Raw genomic sequence first — 25719 nt, 5'->3', positions numbered from 1 at the left:
AATTTAGCTTATATTACCAGTAAGTAAAGAAATCCAATGGATAACGGTTTGTGTCCTAGTTAAATAACGCTGGTTAAAGTAGAACACAGACTACTCTAGATGCCATCGTCTGTGGTTTTTTTACTTATTTCCTCACAGCAAAACCCTTCAAGAGATGCCATCTCTGCACTTCCCTACCTTCCAGGTTCAGAGTTTGGCCTTTTGAAGAGACGTGCACAAATGACACTTTTAAGCAGACTCCTTGCATGTTTCAAATATTTCCTAAGTTCACATACACTTGGGACAACGGGGAGAGTTGCCGGTAAATCCTCGTCTGCTTCTCAATTAAACTACAAAAACACCCTTGGAAGCTCCCACTGCAGAGATATATTCAACCGGGCCATAGAACATTCCCTCTAAGCATGATTACCATGGCAATGTCATTGATAAGCTGTACAGAGGAGTCTCATTTGGTCATTATTGAATCTCTCAGTAGTTATTGGCTCATCTGTGAGTGATGTTCTACCATGTCTTTTTTTGATATTGCATCAATCTCTGAATAAGCCATTCTGGTCCCTTCTGGTCTTTTAACACCAGTTGCACAGACCATACAAGGGGTCCCGTTCAGTCATCATTCGCATCAGGACAGACCCGGTTTAAATGGTTTTTGAGTAGACCTTCATGTGCCTCTATTCAGACTTCCCTCCACTTAGATATGGCCTTGGAACTAATATGGACTAAATCGGAGGTACCAAGACACTGTGCGATTTTATAGCAGCACTTGCAAGAATTTGGTTACAAATTTCTGAAGCTGTGGAAAAAAGAAAAAAAAAAGATTACTTATTTTCTTCTCAGCGATGAACACCAATATTCAGTAATTGTCCTGGTGATGGATGGTCTTCCTTCTTTATGCATACTGATAACATTACAATTATGTTTTATAAGGGAATTGTTTGAGGGGATGAATTGGAAGTACAACAGTAGATGCTTTCTTAAATCTACATTCTGTCATCTACATGATTTTAGAAATCAAAAAAGGCACAGAAAAAAGCCAAGAGAAACGGCACCGAATATGAGGCAGGTCAGCACTGATGCCAAACATGTGCAGCTTTCCTGCCAGTGGCATCCGTCGGGAACAGCACCCCCCCCCCCCACCTCCCCTATTCCCTCCACAAAAGGAGCTCAGAAAGCAGACAGGCTCTGAAGTTTTCCTTTGCCTCACCTCCAACGCTCCGTTTCATCAGGTTATAAAGGCTGCAAGAGGTTCCCCCAAGTCAGAGCGCACTTCTGATCGAAAGGCCAATATACAGAAATCATACTTGTGAACCAGACATGCTCCTAATTATGCACTGTGATACGACATGTTCCCCTCTGCCGCAGCTGTCTGTCCATCTGTCTGTCGAGGAGAAATGCGGGAAGGTGAAGTACAGCCCTAATCGGACGACTTGATTCTCGGGGATGGGTGGGAGGGTCTTTTTGAATCAATTACACAGACTCCCGTCTAATCCCTGTCAATTTCGCCACACTCTCCATTTGCATTATCCCATTACTTTGCTACTGGCCCCTGAAGAGAAAAACATCATTTTCTTTCTATCGTGGGCTTCAAATGTAGGCAAAGGATGCCGGATGAGAGTGAAATCTATTACTGTTCACCTTGACAGCAGCCAGACAATCAGGACATCTTCAAAATTAACTCTCCTTAGGCGGCATATATCACTACCTACCTGACTACTCCAAAGTGGAAGGAAGAAGAAGAAAAGACTGCGGCTTTGGAAATGTGTTCATTCTTGAATTTTTTTTTGTTGATCAAAGCGAAATCATTTATGAGCAGTTTGCTGAAACATGCTGCATGTGACGAGGATGCTCCAACAATACATCGTCATTTCAGTTTGTCATTGAGAGTGTGTGCACATGGTGCTCATTGTCCTTACAGGTGGGGCAGCCAGCCAGCCGTACTTGTCTTCGGTGCGGTTCATGTCCCGGTCAAAGGCGTAGAGCTGGTGGTAGCGAAGGTGATCCGTTTCCAGCAGGTTGAACTGCCTCCGGGCGTAGTGGTAACTCTGATTGTTCCCCTCTCGAGGGAAATCTAACCACTCAGGATGGCCGAACTCATTCCCTGCAACAAAAGAGTGTGTAATTAAGGAGGCTACATAACGAAGGGAAAGACGCACAGTCGCGGTAAATTAGCGTACTCTGTGCGTTTGCGTGCTCGGTGAGGTTCTTTTTCAGGTTTTGTGGGTTGCGTTTTTTTAACAAGACGAGAGAGCTCAAAGCGACCAGAGTCAGCGACAGTCTGCGACCTTCGCACAACCCCAGCAGAGGTTAGTACTTTCCATATTAAAAACAGAGCACCAACATTACTGCCACACAGGACCGTGGAAGAAAAAAAAAAAAAGGAGAGAAAACACTGCAAATAAATCCCACTGCTTTCATTTCAGTCTCACTTCTTCAACAAAGTTATACAAAAATAGTTCACCAGCATTTATATACATATTATTTCACCCACCAAGAGCAAACACAAGTCAATGCTGGAAATGGGGAGAAACTGCTGAGAACTTTGACACAAATAAGCTAAAAGAAAAAGAGGAAATTCTAAATGAGATCTCTCTTCATCACAGTGTTGATTCATTTATATTAATTACATCATTAACTAAATATCCACCAGTACTGCACCTTTCAAGCAAGAACTAGAAGATTTTTCCTCTTCCTTAATATTTTTTTAATTGAGGAAAAGCCAACGAGGGCTAGTATAAAAAATAAAAAAAACTTCAGAGTGGCAGCATCAATGGTGAAGGAGTCACACAGTCCAGAAGCGGAGCCAAAACGTGTACTGCCGAAGTGCTGGAAACAGCGGCCTTGTTGCTACGCTGCTGTCACGCCCGGAGAAGAGATAATGAATCATTCATCAGATGTCACCACATCATCATAAAACAACAGCCACGATAATTGAATTCCTGGCAAAGGAAGAAACGCACAGACAAGAGACCGAGTAAGATGCATGACAATAACAACAATAATACAGGCCAGTTGTTTGCGGGGCCAGCAGCGCCAACCTCCTCAACAAAAAAAAAAAGGAAAGAATTCTGAGTGAGGGGATGAAGTGGAACGGACAGGGGCTGACAGCAGATTCTAATGAAATACATTATGTAGGTGTTAAAGAAGTAGCAAACAATGAGGCAAGGGCTGCCAGCAGAACCAGCCCACTGCAGCACTTGCCTTGGAATTAGGGCAGCAAAGACAAACACAGAGACGGAGGGAGGAAAGGGCAGAGAGAGAGAGACTTTACTTGTATCTGCATGAATCACAAACCTCCTACACATCTGAACTTCAAGTGAAAAAAGGGAAAATCGGGCTTGAAACACTGGCAGTCAAAGCAAGATTTTCCTTCCTTGCGCTAGAACAAGAAAAATGTGTGATCTACACATTCATGGTGCATCTCTTAAGTCATGTGTTGATATTTAACATGCAAACAATCTCCGTAAGCACGCACACACAAATCTCTCTTGTGATGGGACCATGTCCATGTACTGTATATCTGGGCCTGGCTTTCATTCTACACTGCTAGAAACACTCTGCTATGATACAGACTTAAGACAAGGCCTTCCCGTTCTGGGACACTTAACGCCAGTGGTCTCCTTTTCGGGCTCACAGTTTTGACCGAGCCGTTATTGCGTCTGCTGTAGCGGCACAAACGAGTCATTTCGCCATGAATGCGTCGCAGCCGCTCGGGGCAATGTCACAGGCGCGACCGCAAGTCGGCGGGCGCCACGTCTGGTAGGCACGACTGCCCTTGAAGTTCTCGGTCGCGCTCTGCCGCCACGAGAGAGACTGTCCAACGTGTCACATCGTCCCAGCGCCCTCACAGCCTCAAGGATGAAATGCTCCAATTCAACAGTCTTCCTCGACGGTCGTCACACCCCCCCCCCCCCCTCCCCCCCTCCCTCTCTGCGCGCAACGATCACTACAGTTAAACACATTTTGAAAAAAAAAACAAAAAAAGGTTGAATTGTTTGGTTACCAATGTGTATTGACGTGAATGCTTTGTGTGGAGCGATACGATGCCCCTGGACTGGGGCAGGTGGACATGAGAGCAGGCAGCACAGTGCTGGACAACCTCATGCAGTGGGGAGAAAATGTTGCAGGTCCGCAATCGGCCATCCAGGATACTGGCAGGGACAAGCGCGTGTATAAGAAACGGTAACAGCTGACTGAGCATACACGTTGCATGCTTCTCAAGCACCAAAGTCTCTCAGCCGTGAGCGGATTTTTAAGTCCCCTTCACTTGAGATCAATCGAAAGACATGTAAAGGATTTCTTTCTAACTTCCTTAATTGGCATTTGGGTTTACTCCACATCTGTGCTTTACACCGGGAAGACTTGCTATGTCGGCGGTTCACCAGCTCTGTGGGCTAGATGCCACTAAATGTGAGGAAAATATTTGAGTTTTTAGGTGACACGAGTCAATTGGATGAGTCAATTAGATGAATTTGTTAACAAATTACCCACCGTGAGCATGCATGTATTAAGGAATTGCATCAATGCTATCTTAAAGTACATAGGGGCTTCCACAAATGGGTGATTAAGCTCAGGGTGATTAGCCGAGCGCACCCATGCACAGTACAACGATTGGGGGGAAATGAGTGGTTCGCGGAATAACACTGGCGTTACATAAACTAATGCTGAATAAAGCTAGATACTGTCTGCAACGCAATTCAATAGAACAGTATGAAACGGGATTACGCTGTATGAAAAATGTCAAGGAAATGGTATAATTTGATAAACTTATTTCAAGAAAGGACACAGGATTTATTTCTCATTTTTCAATGGCAGTCCCTGCAAGCAGAAGATTATGCTCAACGCGGTGCTAGAGGCGCCTTCCTTCAAGTAGCACCTCAGGAATAAGCCCCACGATCGCCTCGGGGAGCTCATTCTCGAGGAGGACCCCTCCCACATTCTCAGATACTCTCTGTCAATACGTGATGTTCAATGCATCCTTAAATATTTTCTTGTCCTCCCTTATTCTGGCTCAACAACGCCTGCAGTACTTTTGGCTTCCCTAAATGACATCCAACGCGTTCTCCGTGTTGCATCGGGTGGCAGTCGGTGGCGTGAGTGACATCGACCGCTGTAGTAATGAAGGCGTGTTCTGGTGAAGACAGAGGGAGAAACGGACCGTCGTGAGTCATGCATAGTTCCAACTGCAAATATGAGGTCATCCATGAGGTTGTTGTTCTCCACACGCCAGAGACAACGGATCCATGACCCGTGTATCGGGGTTTCAAGCAGCTGTGTCCCAATTCCATAATGGAAGCAGGTTTTAGGGATGCAGTGTTTTCATATTGGAGAACGAAATGTGCTTGATTTGTATGGTGGGTTACTAACAGCGGCAAAGTTGTTTAAAATCCATTTTGGATGGTGATGAGAAATGGCCAACAAAAACCTTAAAAACATAAACCTCTCTTGAAGTTTAATAGGCAGCCGTGTCCCAAAAATTAAGTTTGACTGACATCTGTCATTCCACATGTGCATTGCCTCCAAGTAGAATAATGAAAGTACTTTGTCTTGTTCATTTTTGGCGCGTTTGCTTCTCAGAAAAGGCAGCAGGGGATTTGCCAGATTTGTTCCTACTCTCCAGTTGAGGATGTGCGAATCAGTCATTTCATCAATATGACGTTACTGCCCGTTCAATAATATGCTAACCAATGTCCATGGTAGTTTGAGAAATAGTAATATTCTGCGGCAGACTGGAGTTCCTTCCATCTGATGCCATCAAGACACTCACTGAACATACCAGAACATCCATTCTCACCCCTCTTCAGTAGGTTCATGTTATTGAAAAAACTTGGTGGTTGCCGAACTTTACGTTCAATTAAGATTATTCAATCTTTTTTTTTTCTCCCCGCAAAGGGATTATTGTTTCAATTTTTGAACAGAGCTCAACCAATATCAACACACCAGCGGCTCTATGTGCAGCGCGGCTCGGCGTCGTTTTGACTCAGTTTCCCGGGATCCTTCAGGCACATAAAAGCCTGGAGGTGGAAACTCACCCATGAGACATAGCAGCAACCTGCCCCTTTGCCCACTACTGTTTCTTTCACCTTTGCAAGCAGCGGGAGCTACACTGCTGTTCGACTACTCGTCCCTCAGGTGTGGCCTGCTCACTGCACAGAACTCCTCTTTCACAGCAGGCACCCGGCGCTGCTAAGATCAGGACGCACAGCAAACAAGTTCAGCTCCATCTGCTACAACAAAGTCGCACTGATGTATGCTTCACACACACAGACACACACACACTTCTCTTTTTCAACACGTTCATCAGACACATTACAATAACGCGTATAGACTTTTAAACACGGGCAGACATTCAGAAAGAATCTCAATACTCTTGCCCCGTTGACTCTCTAATGAAGAAACTTTCCATTCAGTTGTATCCAATCAGCAGCCCAGGACGGCTCACTTCTGTCTGCTGTCTCTAACCTTCCAGCCTGAAGACCCTACGTTTCTCTTTGGGTGGTCTTTTTGTTACTACGACATATAACAAATAAAAAATTAATTAATTTTAAAAAAGAGCACACTGTCACTTGCGGTCGATCACCGAAATGTGTTTTGATTTTCTCCCCCTGGCCCCGAGTAGAGCTGATTATGCAGAATAGGTCACCAAGACCTATTAGTCCCAAATGGACTTCAACAAATAGGAAACATTGAAACATTTTGTTCTTTGGTTTAGGCTGCGGAAACCGAACAGGCGTGAACAGCAAAATAATGAGCGTATAAAAAGAGGAACCCCTGCTCCACACTGCTCCAGAGATTTCAATGCGATGCGACTTCACAGTACGGAGACTGATCTTGTTAAGGTTTTCCACGACATCCGCTTAAAGACAGACATCGGCAGAAGTACAGTCTTAGTGTTACTGGATCTCAGTGCTGCACTCGTTGCCCCCATATGCGTGGCATCCGAGGGGGTATGAGTTCACACACACACACACACACACCAACATACACAAGTAAGGAGGGGGGGGGGGCATTGCCTATTCTGACCAGAGGGCTCAGAGCAACACTTCATTACCAGTCCAAGCACACCAGCCTATTTTGGCCTTATTTGCTTTGATTTTCCTAATGTTATTATTTTATAAAGTCTAGTGGAGATGATTGATTTCCTGTTCAGGTTGATTCAGTGGCCCGTTGAAGTCTTTGTCTCTTCTTTTCATTTCAGCTTTTAAAGAAACACATTGGACACACCTCCATTAGGTACTCGTTTCCCTCGCCTCGACGATAACACGCCAATGGTCCTCCCATATGCCTGCATTAATCACTGTGATAATAACCTTCCCCTGCTGCCCCACAGCTGAAATAAACCAGATAGCACATTCTGTAACGAGGATAAAATATGATGGATTCCCATCACAATACACACGTGAACAAGATCATCATTCATGTCGTCTCAAAATATATCTGGGGTACCGTTATCGAAGATAAAATACCATGAGGAGTTTCAGTAGAATATGAACCAATATCCCTTAAAAGGATAATTGCATTTCTTTTGTCTACACTGAAGTCGGACCGTGGAGAAACACTAGTATTCAAGAAGGTCAAGATGCAAACATCCAGATTTTAGCCAAATCATCTTATCCACTTACGCAGGTTAATTGCACAGGAACATTTTTTTAAAACACACTCGCAACCACTTAAAACTGTGGTTTTAAACTGTGATGGATGTTTATATTAAACCTAAACATTTTAACACCCTAATCTCAAATAATGATGAATCCAAAGCTATTAGTTCCGATCAGGCTGTTGGCCAGAATGACATTGACAAGTTAAACTCCAAATTGTACTAGAGGACCATTATAGAGAGCAATTATTGCCATCTGCATGGCACTCGGCATGCCGGTGTTGGCGGGTTCACCTGGTCCAAACCAAAATATCCAAAACCACTGCCAAGAAAGCTTGACACCGAGGTGCATGGTCTCCAGAGGATGAATTGTGATTATCCGAATTCCCTTCTCATGCCACAAGCTGGTTAACCTTTGTGAAACAACGCAATTCATCATTGATATACAAGGCGTCCGATTTTAAGATTACACCTTACCTCAGAAGTCATTAACTAAGGAGTCACATCAAATGACATCATAGCCAATAGGAGATGAGACAAAATGACATTTAATTGGTAGAGACTTTAAACCCATTGTAAGAAGTAAGTGATGCTTACAATTACGGAGGTTCTAATAAAACATATAATTAATCGGGGACAAGAATGTTTACAGGAGGTTATGTGCGAGAGCTTTTCAGCTGGCACATCCCATTGCTCCTCTACACAGGCCTGAATCAGATAAGGGCCTGACAGTTACACAGTCCCCTCAGTAATTAGCAGCACAAGAAGCAGCCAAGGATCAATGTGTTTTCCATTGGATGGATTCTGGCAAAGCAAGATCAATGAGGGGATTGGGGGGCGAGGGTCACAGGTTTCAAATGTAGTGGAAAAAAAACAGGTACAAACCCAATGCAATGATTATTTGCACCAGCTAAATTGATTTCCTGTTTGTGCATGAAATAAGCATCACTGGTCCAGCGGCAGCAGTGTCAGCGCCGTGTCCCTCCGACACCACAGGCCTGCGGATACAGGTCGCTCTCAATGAGATGATCTATTTGAAATGTATGAGGAGGAAGCTCTGGTTCTAAAACCACCGTCCAATGCTGGCGTAGAATAGTTGCCTGCTTAGTAGCAATCCATAAATACAGAGTGCTGGGGGAGACGTTTTTAGCTCAATGATTCTGACTGTAAATCTGCAAGGTTATCTTAAGTCTCTGGGAGCCCTGAAAGTCAGAAAGAGCAAGTGCCTCCATTCTGTCCCGGCTGACGTAATGATAAAACCACTGAGGCGTTTCATTATTGCCGTGCCACTCAGCCCTTTAATGTCATTGACACTACATCCTTCACTGTGTCCGTCTCCCAGCCTCTCAGATGCCGACGCTGCCCTCCATCCTCTGTCTGTCTGTCTGTGTGTGTGGTGCTCGCCATTGGTCAGGAGTAAATAAATGGGGTTTTTCCAAGTTAGACCACGTCCAATTGATTTTGCTTGCTCAAACAATTTGCTCTTGCTCAGCGTCGACTAAATGACTGTCGACATTGATCAAATGACACGACATGTCATCGCAGATCTACTTTATTTATTTTTTTCTCCCGATAGTCGTATGGTGTCAGGGATGAACTATAGAGCAGTGCGTCACTTTGAAACATTTTTTTTATACTTCAGGATCCTTTTAAGCTTTCATCCATTACTACGGTTATCACAAGATGATAGAACTATTCTAGTACTCGTCAGGCAGCAGTTCTCAAAAGAAAATACTTGTTTTTGTGAGCCTTTACTTTGGTCTCTTTTCCATAACTGCTTTTCAAGTATTTGACAGAATAGTGTAGATTAAAGTTTGAAATGCAAGTTTGCCTCATTTGTTTGAGTAATTCTGCCAACTCTGAATGAAAAAGAAAATAGAGAATAATTGTGAAGTAATCACAGAGTCCTTTTGTTACAGCTCTGTCAATATTAAAACAGAGTTGGTGCTTCTATGATACAACACCTACAAACTAAACAGATTTACTGATGCATGAAAGATTTAAACCAGAGGAAAAATGGAAATATCAACACAACCCCTTTAGAGAAATTAGAATAACTAAGAGGGGAGGAAAGTCGTTTGTGTGATAAAGTATCCATCTGTTCCTTCAGTAAAGCGGGTAATAAAAGGCTTGTAGTCTGGCCCCAAGAAAACTGCACCAACAAGAAGAATTATCTTTGATCTAGAGGCGGATGAGGGCCATGTTTTACAGCATTATATCGAGACAGGCAGAGGACTTAGAAGGAACCTAAAGATTTACATTCTTTAGTTCAAATTTCAAGCGAATATAAATGCACAATGCAGGTTGTTATCGTCGACACCCATAGCTCAATGTCTATCATTTTAGAAGCTCCAACTAAGATTCATTTTGATCAAACATTGAGAGGCTGGATGCGGGAGACTTCAGACGTGAAGCATGGACAAATGTGGATAGTATAAAAATTAATATGTTGCACATTTTACAAGATGTTCCTCAGCTACTGTAATTGTATGTGCTTATAACTGCAATAATACTGAAAAAAAAGTTAGTCAAGATGGCAAATAAGCAGCTTAATTAGTTCTCAAAAAAAGATAAGGATTAGCATGACATCTTTATCAAATAGCCATTTAAGGATTTTTTTCTTCAACCACTAAACAATCGCATGATGATTCTGATGCTGCACTGATTAAAAGTATATGGGACACAAAATACCAAGAGCACAGCAGAGTGGGGCTTTTATCGATACTTGAGCCAGATAACCAGATATGATTACTATCTATTGTCCTTCAACTGCCCACAGGGGGTCAGTTATGACCAGCGTTGTTATGATTGTCCGCAGCTTTGATTATGTCCCCCCTCCCCCGACACATCAGAGCAGAGATTTCCACAGTAAGACTGGACATTGCAATAATTACTGAGCGACAGTGGGTTCAAAGAGGCTTCTCGGGTACTGCAGAAACACTTTGTTTTGGACTTGTTTGGAGCTTGACCAGATCACCCGGTCACCAGGTGGAGCTAAAATACTGTGGATCACAAGGGCAGGCTGTCTTTACCTGAGGCTCATCCAGGGAAATACATTCCCTTCAACCAAGGTCAACCTCCAACATCAAAAATAATTGTATTATCTTTATCACCAGGCCTCAATAAAGTATACGGCAGAGCCGATGATATGAAAAGCATCTCAACAGTGACTGTGAAAATGGAATCAATGTGAGAAAAAAAAAAAAAATAGTAACCTATCTGATCTCAGACAGCTTTTGTCCTGTATTTCACCATCATCTTTGGGAAGTATTAATGTCAACCTCACATCAAAAGGTTCCTTTGATGCTTATCATCCGCCTCGACTCATTGGTCGCGAGCTACTCCAAAGATGTATCCATGAAAGAAATATATGAAATCTAATAATTGAGCACTTCAACCCAAAATGAAAAAAAGTGACAAAGTCTTCGTCAAGCCTTTGTGAATTAAGAGATCTTCATTACTGCAAAGGCCAATTCTGTTTTTCTAACCCTGAAGCTGAAGAAAAAAATGTTACATACAAAAAAAAAAAAATGCATTAAACGCTTCAAACAGCAGAAGGAATAGCTTCTAAAGTAAAAATGTATTGTGATCTGGTTTCTGTGGAGGACTTGCATGGACAGGGGAATAAATGTGCATTTCTAGACGTTCATTGAACTCTTAAAGGATTGATGTGTCCGCCTGAGGGGAGAGCTTCAAATCCACGATGAATCCGGTACACGAGAGGGATCTAAAATCAACCAAACAGAAGGACGATCCCACCTGCCTCTTGACTGCTCATTATATAGTCTATCAATAATGTGACCTCTTATATATGGATATTTATATTCCTATACAAGCGATATGACACAAATTGTGATACCTGAATCAACGATATTGTCCAATAGCTAAAAATGAACTTCATTACACAAAGGCCCAATGAAAGGGCTATTAGTAGATTGCCAGTATAAATCCACCCACAATTGACCTTCAAAACACAAGATCATTTCGACCTGCACATAAGGCAGGACTAAACATTTCTGAATGACTACTCAGTCAGTCATCTTACATCCCGTACCGCTTATCCTTGGAGGGTCAGAGGGGGGCAGGAGTCGATCCCAGCGAGCATCAGGCGAGAGGTAAGAGTACTAACTAGTAATTATCTTTCTATAGAATATAATTTCTAGTAAATGTCAAGGTTCTCCTCAAGTGAGCACAATCACTCACCGATAAAGTTGAGGTAGCCTTCTCCACCCAGACCGTGAGTGAGGAGGCGGATCATCTTGTGCAGCTGCATGCCGCGGTCGATAACGGCGGTCATGGGAATCAGGGAGCTCATGTTGGTGTACATCTCCTTGTCCATCAACCAGAAGGCCAGACTCTTATCGCCGACCAGAGCCTGGAAAGGTGGCTTGTGTTTTATAACCCAACAGCAACACATAATGTGGGATCTCGTAGAAAGTAGCCTACCTGATCATGGCTCTCTGCATATGCTATGCATTTCTCTCCATAGCGCCTGTTGGTCAGTGTGTGTACGATATCGCCCATGTCCCAGTCCTCATCCTTGGACTCCTTCAGGATCTACACGGTGACAGAGAGGGGTTATTGAAAAGGAAGTGATGGATGTGTAGCCGAGAGATCCATTCAGACGGATGTCTGAAGCTCAGTGTTTTTCAGTTCTGGCACGCTTTCTACCATTCTTAAGTTTTCTCTGGGTTGCACTTCTTTCTCAGATCAATCTCTGTTTTGACATCTCTATATCCGCGCTGTGAGTTATATCTACCTTTGAATGGCGGTAATGGAGTTTTTAATAACTCCTTTACAGCCCACGGGTGTTAAGGCGTCAGCCCTCCCCACTTGAGACGGCCAAGGTCAGAGACTCTCATCCTAACGGAGGGCTTCAACAATAAATCCAACCATGGAATCAATGTCCCACAGCTGGCCTGCCTACATGCAGGCTCGCTGCTGAAAGGGTCCTTTTCAGGAGGTGGTAGAGCTAACGAGAGCACAGGGGCAAAAATGAAGAAAATCTGAGTCGTGGGGAACGGAGAGTATTTTAAATAAATTTTTTTTAAAAAGGACGTTAGAAAGCCCAAACCTCTATATCACTATTAAATGGTTAAATTAGAGGGTTTATGCCCTCCTTGGTGATAGACATGCAGCCTGTCTGAGTGGTGGGGGGATAGCAGAGCACCTCTCAGTGGCAGGCTGAAGTCTGCTCGGTGAAATTTGCTGTGACAGCTGATTGACACGTCGGGAAACCTTTATATTACTCTACAGAGCCATAATCCTCGGAGCAAAGAAGGTAATTGTGTCGATCAATATGTCCGAGATGAACTGGCTGGTCCACCTAAATAGAGGATCCCGCGCTCTATACATCACCATCTGCTCACATTCACTCTTCCTAACCTTCGCCTTGTGTGGCAGTATTAGTCATTCCCACCGGCAGCAGAAAACCTCCGTGAGGCGCTTCTCATCTGCATGTGCTACAAACTCTCAAAGCATTTAACTCTTTGAGCGCAGTGCACCGCCTCAGATCGTCAGGCCAAGACACGCTGGCTGTTATTTGGTTTCACCTCAAAATTGCCCCTGATGCAGGACCTTATACCTCAGAACAAACATCACTGTTATTTCAACAATCACAGTTTAAGAAGTCGGCGGTCGGCAGAGTCTTTCCTCGACCCAGTTGTCATGTTTGATCTAGTGTTCACCCGTTTTCATCCCATGTTACTGGATTTAATGGAATTCAAAATGACTTGACTGTTTGCACCATGTAGTCCTTTGACTAAACAAGCATTTTATTTTCAATTTAGTTTTGTTTTTGAGCGTACCATTTTTAAGTGTAATTAGTCATTTGATGTTAGATGAAAAGGTAAGTCATCTATATATATCATAAAATAAAAGTGCATTCATTCAATAAAAATGTACTAATGGTGAAAACACAATTTATCTTGAGGTGTGAAGCTGTGGCACAAAGCAGATGTTACTATGGTCCAAACTCTACATTCAGAGGAACTGTAGTACTATGCATACCTATTGAAGACTGAAAAATCGATTGAAAAATAAATAAATAAATAACATTGCATCACGACATTTGTGAGAAAGGTCATGACTATGCATATGTGATCAAATTAAACGGCCATTAATAATGGTGGCAGGTCAGTTATCCAGTTTTTTTACAATTTATAAACCAAACGTGTCATTATGGTAGAATAGATTAGTAACATTGAGATAATTACAATGGTTGACAAATGGATAAACTGAATAGTAATAAAGTTTTATATTTCCCTCCTGGAACTAATCTTAAAATACACCAGTTGTAAACAAATAAACCCTCTAAATGTCCTCCTTTTTACCACCGGCTACAATATAAAAGCCAAACAACCAAATCGGCACGAAATACCCCGGAGATCATCCCGTCCGCCTCCACGTACATTCATACCACTTTACATTTCCTTATGAATCATTACAATTCAATTCAACCGCAAAAGTGGCCTGGGAGCAATTAATCTGGGAGTGGGGCTGTCGGAGGGGGGAGGGGGGGGGGGGGGGGAGAAGAGTGTGACTGGGCTGACGCCGTCCCCACCACCAGCTCACCCACATCAGCCCCCGACCAGCCGAGCTTCCTGGCACCACTGACACGCCACTTCATCAATGATAATGAGCAGTGCACAAATCTCACTTTACAAGCCTGCTGTCAGGAGCCAACCGCAGTGCCCAGATTAATTAGGCAGATCCAGAAATAAAATAAAAAGAATCTAGCGTTGCCGGATGAGGTCACGTCACTGGCCTGCAGTGTCTTCCAGAGCCAGTCTACCAACGTCACGTCATGCTGGGAAGGACTCGGAGCTGGCCCGGTCTGTTTAGCACGAAGCCCTTGTTTTACATTTGTTGGCTGGCCCCCCGAGCATCCTGCCTCTACCCGTCTTCACTGTGTTGCTATGGGGACATCGTCACTTCTCACAGTGCCGCCCCCCCAGAGATTGGCAGGTAACAAAAAAGGTGTGCGACAACGGATCGGGTCGATGCCTATCCCGCTTCACACCCTCGGTTTGATTTTTTTAATTAATGAACATTCTTTCCACACCAATGTCGTCGGCTTGACTCCGCAAAAAGACAAGAGTGGAATTAGCGAAGACAAACGGCAAAATAAAGCTGAGATGTGAATGTTAAGGAGGCGGACACCGGTCAGACATGAAGCCGTGTTCAGGCCATCATCGCTAGCAGGCAGCCGGAATTGATCAAGTCTTGTTAATTGAAAGTATGATGTCCGAGCAAAGTATGTCAACCACAAATGGATTCCCCCCTTGAACTAATAAGGAGAGCTGTGCAGTGTGATGGGTTCGTTCAATTAAAATCAATGGACGGAAGAAAAAAATGGGGAAGAGTGAGTCGGAGGGCATTCGCGTTGAAGAGCGGAGAGGCGACGGAGGAGGCGCTGCATTGACTTCTCTCTTCGTGGCGAGCCCCTTACCTTCTCCGCCTCGAATTGTTTCAATTACATCTTAATCTGTTGTAGCTGGAGGGAAGGGTGCTTGTTAAATCAGAGGGCTTTTGTAATATTATCCATTTGGAGTGACAGCATTTTAGGGTTATAATCAGATCGAATCATCCAAACTTGTGCCACCTTATCTGGTCTTCATTAGGATAGCTTCATTTTTCCACAGTCTTTTGGTCTCAACAGCCTACTGCAGCCAGTAAATGAGTCATCAGTCCGTCATGATGGGGATGAAAACACAGCGTGATGCCCGCTCGAGGAACCCAGAGAGAGAACGACGTGGTGCACACATGAATCTATAAATAAGCCAACGGGCTTGTTGCTCTGTCTCTTTGTCTCTCATCCCTTCTGTTCCCTTCCTGCCCGTCTTTCGGTCTTCCTGAATGTCTGCCAGTGCGCTCTCCATGCCTCCTTCTCCGCAACACACCCCTCACTGGAGGCTTCCCTTCACGCCATTCAAATCCTTCCCTAATTGACACTGTGAGAAGAGGCGAGGCTAACCCCGAGCGCACTTCACTGACTATACCCAGGCATGTTCACGTGAATGCTTCCCTGCACAGAAATACATGAATTTCGCTGCTCCCTCAGCTTTGCGATTCTTGTGATGTCAAGTCTCCTCGGGGAGGAAACAAATGTAGTTAAAAAAAATAAAAAATAAAATAAAATGCACCAGAAGAAGAATATAAACGAATATTGCATTGCACGCAATATCGTAAATAAAGTAAGAGCATCAACAACCTCTCCAGAGGCGTCACATGGATAATCCCATAAAACCTTTGGGTACCGTGGAGGATGCTGCATGGTGGCAGTGCAACACACAGATACTGCAAGAACCAGAGGAAGGTCAGGTCTGTCTGGGTGTTAAATAAAACCAACCACTGTGAGAGAGACTAGATTAACGATGCGTAGACCTCCCCCACCGAGAGCAGCGAGAGACCGTAGTGTGAAAGCATGCACGCGGCGCCGAGGTCACACACACACACACACACACACACACACACACACACACACACACACACACACACACACACACACACACACACACACACACACACACACACACACACACACACACACACACACACACACACACACACACACACACACACACACACACACACACACACACACACACACACTTTGGTCAGACCGCAAAGGTGTAAGTACAACTTTTAATGTGGGCCAACTATATAAAAATCTGGGCCTCACATAAATCAGAACACCTCTTTAGGCCATCCACGGGAAATGTTTTTCCTTAAATAAGCCAAACAACCAAAGTCCTTGTTGGCTTTGAACATACACACAAAAGCAATCCACATCACAGCCCACACACCCACACATTCTACAAATGTTCCTTCTAAAGTAATACTTGCCGCTTTCCTGAATCACAACAAAATGTCAATATTAATACAGGCTTTGAGGAAGGAAAAAGGGAAGGAAATAAATGAGTTGTGTACTGATCCCAAGTACAGTGAAGCTATCCCCCACAAGAGGCAAACACTGTTCCCAAAAAGGGTAGAAAGAAGCTTTCCAATTGCAAGTATGTGCGTGCGCGGCAGTGTGTGATGGTGCCACAGTGCAGACAGCCACGCTCAGATAAAGAAACACAAAATAACCTTTATTTATCCCTGGATGGATGGCTGAGTATGCATGCACTTTGACTGCGCTGCTCGGCTTTCGTATCACACAGTTGTGGACTTTCATACCCGATGGCTGCACAGTTATGAACAACATTTTCCCATTGTGAGCCACTCAAGTGCTTTCACAGTGGCAGTTTGGACTGAAGTGGCAAGCTAAAGGGTGCTTCAACCCGTTGTTGTGGAAGGACGGAGAATATTTGCCGTCCAGAATTTCCCATCCAGTATGTAGCCGCGCCGGGAAATAAACAACATATCACTCACACACGTTTGCTGGCAATGGTTAAATCATACCTTTTGAATTTTAGCAGGCTTTTACTCTATAACAATGAGAGAGCAGGGATCTGCATCACATGTTGGTGTTGACTTTGAGAATAAAACCTTGATCTTTCCTAAAATGTCCTTGAATCCCAACAAGACATCCCTCTTCCAACCAGCCTTTCCTCAGTAGAGAATAACCCAGCGGTGGCACTGATCCCGCATATTTCACCATCAGAATGAAGCTTGAGAACCAGTCCTCAGTCAAAAATCAAATTAAAAAAGGTAACAGGGTTACTGCACAGACTAATCTTTACTTTTTACAGACAAATTACTAACTAAAATTGAATTTAAAAAAAAAAGGAAAATTCATTGAAAAAAGAATTTTTGAATAAATGAAGCACAACCCATTTGCAACACTACTATAAAAAGGGCCTTTTTTCTCCATTTTCACATCCTATTTTGACTTAAAGTTTGGCAATTTCTTTTCAAAGTCACATGTCAACTTTAAATTGAGCATTGATTTCTCTTTTAGGCCATCGAGACAAACCTCTCGTTTATGATTTTCACAATACGCAATTGTTTCTCAATTTGTGTAGCACCAGGCATCTCTGAAAACGACCCACATACAGTGTTTTTACCGCTTACAAATACCACTGTAAAATTGTAAGATATTTTAAAGTGTTATATATCTGATTTGTGAACCAGGTGTTGAATCAATGTCTGAATTTATAGACAATAAATCAATGTATTGACATTTTATTACATTCATTAATGGATATTTCCAATCCAATTATTACATTTTATTTCTTCACAGCTAATGTTTGAGTGAACATAATTCAGCTCGGCTGAAATTATCCTGTGGCCTTGTGAATCAGAGAAGGGTAGATTACATAATGCGACAAGTGTTTGTTGTTCGAAGAGTAAAATGAACAGATCATAGAATTTGAACAGAAAAATAAACCTTGCTTTGACAGATGGAATAATGCATCAGAGAGAAATGCAGAGGTGACTGCCAGCCTATTCAAATGAGTCACTTAAGACAAAAAATGTACAAAAAAATACAAGAAGATTTCAGCTTGGATCACTGACCATGACCCTTTTAGTTAACATCATTAAAGTTTGTCTTTCTTTGGCTTTTATTTACAATCACAATTCTTTCTCCTCCATCATCTATTCATAACTCTGTTTGAAGGGATAAATAATGACCTTCCCAGTCACACAGTGGGTAGGATTAAGGGGATTGGGGGATGAATTAAACAATGCTTTATAAAAAGCACAAAGACCTTCCTGAGTTTGATAAAAGAAGAATTTGCCGCTCCGGGAGAATAAAAGGAAAGACAAACAAGAGTTTTGTCACCTTCTTTATAAGAGACAAATAGGTCAAGAACATTAATTTGACCTATTTGAAAATGTGTCTCGCATTTAATGTGGCATTGGGCTTGTCGAAACATTTTTATTCTCATCCTTCCAAGTCCTTAGTCAGTTTGGTGCTCTGCTTTATAGAAATGTGTTACTGCTTCATGAAAATGCAATTTAATTTTGTACACGACAGTCCAGCGTAGTGTGACCATCATTTTTAGTGCAGTTTTGGTCAATCAATCAATCGTAGAACGCAGTGGCGGCTGGTCCATAGAGGGGATTATGGGGCGTGGCCCCACCATGAGCGCCAAAAATACTAATTATATATATATATAAAAAGTATATATTTTTTTGCAATATATAAAAACATTTACGGCAAACCCATGGTCATGAAGATACTCATTCAACGTCACATGGACTTTGCGTGCCCAAAACCCAAACCTGGGCATTATAGTTCTACTTTACCCAATGCACATCATTACTGTTGAACAGAACATTACTGGGTTAGACTACTGTTGTTTATTGTATAGACACAAAAAGGATATTGGTACTTCTAAATTCAGAAGCTTTTTTCATAATGTAGCAGGTCACATCTAGTTCCCATGTGTATTAACCCTCATTGTACATTCTAGTCACACAAGACCTAAGCAGCATGTATGTTATTTCAGGAAAATTGAAGGACCACAGCCATGTGTCACTATATTTCTAGAAGAGGTTTTATGCTTGAAAGCTTCTTAAAAAGGCTCAAATGCTTAGCAATAGACCACGCTGTAATATTGTACAAGTGTTCTTGCGCTGCTAACATGTCCTGTCAGTTTCTTTGTCTTTTATCCCCCTTTTGAGGTACTTTCAGTTTACTCTCCACTTTATTGGTGACTCAATCATTTCTACAGTATCTGTCCTGGTGGAGAGAAGAACAAAAAGTACATAATCTCACCTGAATCCACTTGTCGGGGATGGCCATAGCCAGTCTGTAATCAAACCCAAGCCCTCCTTCCTCCACTCCTCTGCAGAGAGCAGGCATCCCAGATACATCCTGCAGAGAGGTCACAACATTTTATATCGCATTTGTCCTTTGTGTGCACAGCTTTATTTTCCTGTCCTCTGCAAAAGGTCACTTCAATACCACTCTACAACACACACATTTAAAAGGCTGACAATAGTTATCCACAGGCCAAAAGAGTGACACCCCATCTCCTTCTGCATTATCTCTTAATTACACCTATGAATATGTAAGTGAGCTATGCCTGACTATTAAGTGCTTTTAATTAACAATAGCCGTGGGCAGTGTCTTTGCAAAGTAGGTGGAAGGGTGTGTTGTTGAGGGTGTTTTTACCTCTGCCACAGTGATGCAGTCAGGATAAAGGGTGTGGAGGATGTGATTGGCAAGCATTAGGTAGACCAAAGAGTCCTCGTCCACCTGCAGGCCAAAGTACTCACTGTAGTCTCCCGAGAAGCCACTGCCTGTGGAGTAAACATCCACACCGTTAACACTCCTCGGGGTTTCCACCTAGATTCCTAAAAGAAATACTCGTTCCTCAGTGGGTTCAGGTACTTTCATTCTGAACAGTAGTACTTTATTACAGAGACTCTGACAACACGTACATCAGTAATACGATACTTAAGAGACTGAGTACCACAAACTGCAGGTGGTGAAGAAGATATTTGTGATAACACTTTATATATGTTGCATATTCACAAATCAAAACACAAAGCATGTATTATGCTTACAAAACAAGTAGTTTTCTATTCCACTTCTGCATTTGAATTATTCAAGCATGAATCTGTTGATTTAATTGGCTCCTTTAACAAGTCAGACGTTTGACCTCAGTTGACAAACTAGTTTTAGTCCGGGTCCAGTTTGTTTTTGTTTTGCCTGCGAGTACTTCAGTTTCAAATCAATGCCTTTCAATCACTCTGGAGAAAGATATTTTTACAGAGGGTTGGTCTGAAGCCTTTTTAAAAACGTCATTAAACAATAAACATGGAATGCATTTATATCCATGTAAGAATAGTGTTATGTTGTTACAAAAAAAGTTAATAAAACCATGTTTGTAAGACAAGCCTTCTTAGTCCCTTCCACACAGTGATTAAGCCCCGGTATGGGATCAGTATTGGCTAATACCCAAAGTCCAGGTATTTGTTTCCAAGTCGAGGACTGAGAAAAGTCAGATCCCAATTTTCCAATTGAAACAAGCCGTTTAGATCAGAAATCGAAACCTCAAAAGTGCAACCCGGCACTGTGTGTTTCAAAAGGAGTAGAAGGTGACATACTTTACACACAATATATACTCATCAAATAGGAGATGCACACAAACCAGCCTTACCGATGCCATGGTGATGGTACAGCATGGATGTAATGCCATCGAACCGGAACCCGTCAAAGCAGTACTCCTCCATCCACCAGCGCAGGTTTGACAGTAGGAACCGCTGCACCTCCCAGCTAGAAACACACACACACACACACACACACACACACAAAGTAAGGTCAGATAAAGAAGCTGTGAATTATTCACACATCTCATCATGCACTTTAGACACCAGAGATTAATTTTCACCGCTACAGGACATTCACATATTGATACCCAAAGCTCCATTATGTGGGAGATGGAGTGTCCGTGACACTAGATGGTGTTTTCATTAACTGCACTGTAGAGGAGACCCTGCCTTTCACGTATCCTGGTGTCAGAATGAGGAATCTGGGCCTTTCAGTCTGCGTCAAAGTTGTCCGCTTTCCATCAAACAACAGCACAAGTGTTTAGCACCGCCAGGCCCAACGCCCGGTATTTGAACGGAATTTAAATCACTCATACTTCTACTGGTTTGGCGTCCACAAGTTCTTCTGTGCTACAAGCAAGAAAAAAAAGAAAAAAAAAACCTTGATATGAAAAGCAGAACTTTTTTTATTGGGGAATGGGGGAAGGAGCCACTTAAGGCAAAGTACACTACGCTCCTCACCTCTTCCTGCACAGTGGCATGTTGCCATGGACCCGTTAAAACTCAGGATTTAGTGGTCTCTGTGCCGTGTGCGTAATGAAACATTGTGCAGACGAACGCGATGCTCTGAAGCAGCAGTAAAGCTCAGAGGATGTGGGGCAAATGACACATTCATGAGAATGATGAAATGTGAAGTGCCCTCTGTTTGGGGGGGAAATTCTCAGCTCAGATGCTTTCTGCACGGTCTGCTTCACCAATGGCTGTAATGATACATGTACAGGGTACCCGAATTCAAACCATTATCAGGAAGCCGATATGTCTTCTAGCTGGCATCTAGGGTACGGTACGTCTATGTGGTCATTGGCTGGCAGCTAAATAATGGATCCTGGATCCTTCTTGATTTCGAAGTCAAATCCAACAATTGACAAAACAACAAAATATAGGTGAAGGTGGCAAAATCTTACTTGCAATAGTCTTCAAGTAACCAAAGTTGTGTCATTGTCTTTTGTTTTTGTGTTAGTTGTGAGTTCACACTAAGGTGGGTGGTCTTGTTTCCCCGATGCAATCTCCTCAGGTCTAAAAGTTGTTGAAGCAGTGAGGGATCACAGACAAGTCTACCCAAACATTAAACATTTGTGAACAACAACATATCAGATTCTTCCACAGAACGTTCCAACAATAAAATCCTGAAGATTAGTCTATGGTGAATGAAAACAACAAAAAAATCTTAGATATTTTTGTCCAGGTAGGCCATGACTCAAAAATACATTTAAAAATGTTTCCTTCTGTGCTCCATTCCTCGGGGACGATCAACCTCAGTGTTTGACAGGTGTGAAGCTGCATGTTACATCGGCGCTTCCTGCCTCCCTTGAGGAAGAGCACAAGGGAGCCGGGCATGATCTGATATAGCAGCCTGGCTGGGTGGTCACGCAGACCCTGTGATAAATAGATTAGGTCCTCCACTCCACTGCGCAGAGCCAACAAAAGGCTCAGACACAATGTATCCTCGCGGGAGGGCGATAATAGCCAGTGAGAGCCAGAGGGCCCCAAGATGAAACCATACTGCCACATTAGGACCCACGATGCCATTCATCATCAAGTCCAATTACAGCGGGGAAGTTAGCTCTCTACCCGCGACGCAATACACTGCTTGCGGGAAGTCATCCCTTGGCCTGCTTTGGTAATACAAAAGCAAATTCCATATACTGTCCTCATAATAAAGCTCAGCAATGACAGCAAAACCAGGTTAGGGAGCAGTATCAAAGTAGACCACTTATATTTCTGCTGGTAGAGTAGGACGTGGTAGATGTTTTACCTGCAAGAACACACAGCTACAAAGACAAGTCAAATAAAAAGACACATTTTCAGAGCAGCATTCCTCCTCCAGCCAAACGGGATTCTGACCCATATCATGGTGTTTGGGATCTGTTGCAAGCAGAGCATCTAAGGAGTCAACTGCATAAGGTGTCAAGGTAACCTGTTGTGATGGGAGAAAGAAAGATTAAGTCCCTTTTCTTACATCACAGGTAAGCCGCAGATAAGACCAAATACATTTAAGAAGCTGACAGGTCGTTCCACAAAAAATGTGAAGCTGAAACAACTATGCTCGACAGCCTGATGGATGGTGTGCATTTGTTGGACCAAAAAGGACAAATAAGGTGCCTCATTTAACGCATTTCAAACTTTTCTCCAATCCCGAAGCTATTAAAGTGTCCAGGACAGAGAATGTGACAGGAGAGACACCTGCAATAAATTCACATTTCTAGGGCGAGGCTTGATTTATTTATTTATTCAATCATGAAATTATTCATCCAGCTTGTAGGTACATTAAATACATATATGCACTGCAGATTCCTGACAGATAGGACTTGCTGATGTTGTATAATGTATTTTCTATTACGTTTAACTAAAAAAAGGTAGGTGTATTAATCATGTTTATTTTCATCAAATAAGCCACTGTCCAGCAAAACACTGGTCCATCAGCCAATAAGCTATTTGTGTGCCTTAAACTGCAAATGATCTCTCGTGGGAAAAAATAAATAAAAAATACATCTTGATATTTGGCACTGCATTGTTGAACAGCCTTCCAAGCAGTCTGGGGAGGCTGGCAGCCTTGCTGTCTAAACTCTCATCTAGCGGCCTGACAGATTGTCCCTGTATCGCTGTGCTTTGTGTCAGATATCTGCCATTTATCTGGCATTCGTTGGGTTGCCTGGCAGCCAGCAGCTATTGCCTGGCATCCTGGGAGAGACTCTCTCCTGCCCGTGAGACTGTTTGTATGTTTAGCACCCTATAATTAGTATCTCTGTGTACTTGTGCAGCAGGCCAACTCTGCCTCATTGGAGTTGTCTCCAGTGGACTATGTTTTAGTAGTGGCCCACTTGGCATTGGTTACCTAGAACAAAAAAAGAAAAAAGGTAGGCCAGAGCCTGGCAATGAGTCTAGAGGGAGATTGCAGCCTTACAGGCTTGGCTGAGGGGAATAGACGTCCCCGGGGTCGTAAGGTAGGGAATCTGAGCGCGGAGCAACAGGAGACACCATCTCCTAAAAAGGGATCTCACGGTGTGTGACAACGGCCCCTGTTTGATGCACCCCGGCAGCGACCTCTGATCCTGCAAAACTACATGAAAGCCTGCAAGGGGCAACTCCTGTAGTTGCATCAAGAAAACAGTCTATTAGACAATGACACCACTTCTCATTTGCTTCACCATCTCAGTAAATATTGAAAACTTGTGGCCCCAATGACTCGTTTCTTCATACAGCATAAAATCAAAGGTGCCACTTACGTAGAGTCAAATGGAAAAATAAGCAGGGAAGTCTGGGTGTTGTCCATATAAAAGCATTTCCGGAGTTTTCGGTGCCTAAAAATGTCATTCAGCATTAGGTTAAAAGGTCCTCTTAGATTCACCCGTTCTTCTGGTGGCAGGTGACAAAACACCAAATAAATATCAAACTTGAGGCTTTAAAAAAATAAAATTAAAAAAAAGTCCACCTCTCATATACTGTGTGGCTGAAGTCCTCTCAAACTGAATCCAATGTGAAATCCCTTTTGTATTTGTCAATTAAACTCACAAAATACTACAAAGCTGAGACTTGGGGGAAATGCATTTCTGTCAACACATTACATGCGTTTTTGGCTTCAGTGTACAACGCCTAAAATAAGTGTTTATGATGAAGAGTATTACTTCCATATGAAAGAAACAAAGACTGCCAACACAGAGCTCTTTGCACACATTAGTTCCATGGCGCTTTTCTACAATTTGTCATATTTGTTTTAGGGGGCTGAGGGAAATGACGGTGCAGAGCATCTAAGTTCCTACCCAGTGGCTCCATCCAGCATCTGCTGGAAGCACTACAGGCAACTCCAACCAGGCGCATTGCACACTTCGAGTCGAGCTGAGCTCATTAGCCCAGAAGGGAAAATGGGTACTAAATACTGGATTTGGACTGAGTTTACATTTCAAGTGTGAGTTTATTGATTGATTGGGCAGTAGTAAGACACCAAATATAGTGAAAAGCTGGCCCAAATACATACAAGCCATAAAAAGGGAGGTCCATTTTCATTCCTCTTTGTTCCAGCTCAGTTTAAAAAAAATAAAAACCTGTCACTCACAAGCTGGATGAATCTTTGCTTCTCTAGATGTCTTTGCTAGTGATAAAATGCTGAAATTCTTAAAAAACATGAAGAACTGTTAATGCGGCACACCGTAGGCTCACACTGCAATAAAGATGTAAGTCGCATGCCTAAGAAAAAGTATGTTTCACAATTTCCTTTTTTCTTATTTGAGCTCTCGTGCTCAAAAATATACTTTGTCTAAAAAGTGCTAATCTGCTTTAGCTTTCTTTGGTCCTCATTAAAGTAAGATCACCAGCAGCACACATGCACAGTAAAATTCACCGTTCATATCACCCCATGCACACATCATTAACAATTATTTGATCTTCATGAAAAAGACATGAAATAGACACATAAAATAATCTTGTCAAAAGGAGAATTTTAGCTCCTTGGTCCTCAAACGCTGGGCTGGTCTCTCAGCACGAGTCATGAGAATACGCAGAAGAGTTCTCAAAAGCTTGGCCCTGGGCGTTACTTTTCCTATCTTAAGAATTCACACAAAGATTGATGAAAAATGGATGCAAATGATCCTGAGAGAGGTTGGGGGGGGATTATGGAACAAGCCCACATCAAGCTTCTTAGAACGCTCACATCTGAGAGCCCTGATCTGCAGAAAAGACTCTGCTTCTCTGGCTGCCATCCCCTTACACGCCGAACCACGCGCTCGATCCCCGTCTCAGGGTGACTTTGGCTTTTTTGAAAAAGAAAAAAAAAAAGGTTTATCAAGGTAACGGCCTATAACAAATGATTCCGATTCGTTTCCGCTCGTCGCATGAAGAGCAGTTGAGAGCCCGGAGAATAACTGGTACGTTCAATAAGACTTTACATCCATAGGAGTTATCTT

The 25719-nt window shown here is 42.9% G+C and overlaps 1 protein-coding gene across 1 annotated transcript in view; it reads right to left on the bottom strand.

The window, feature by feature from the left end:
• Window positions 1–25719, bottom strand: part of gbe1b (glucan (1,4-alpha-), branching enzyme 1b) — a 61713-nt gene that overhangs the window by 16310 nt on the left and 19684 nt on the right. Inside the window, exons 8-13 of the mRNA XM_062561656.1 lie at window positions 20650–20765; window positions 19659–19786; window positions 19260–19358; window positions 12038–12148; window positions 11795–11966; window positions 1874–2095 (exon numbers count right to left, since the gene is read on the bottom strand). Coding sequence (XP_062417640.1) covers window positions 1874–2095; window positions 11795–11966; window positions 12038–12148; window positions 19260–19358; window positions 19659–19786; window positions 20650–20765 — 848 coding nt within the window. The remainder of the gene's footprint in view (window positions 1–1873; window positions 2096–11794; window positions 11967–12037; window positions 12149–19259; window positions 19359–19658; window positions 19787–20649; window positions 20766–25719) is intronic.

Source organism: Pungitius pungitius, chromosome 3, assembly GCF_949316345.1.
Source record: "Pungitius pungitius chromosome 3, fPunPun2.1, whole genome shotgun sequence".
Taxonomy (NCBI): Eukaryota; Metazoa; Chordata; class Actinopteri; order Perciformes; family Gasterosteidae; genus Pungitius; species Pungitius pungitius.
Note: the sequence above shows the minus strand (reverse complement) of the source record. Positions and strands in the feature narration are given on the sequence as shown.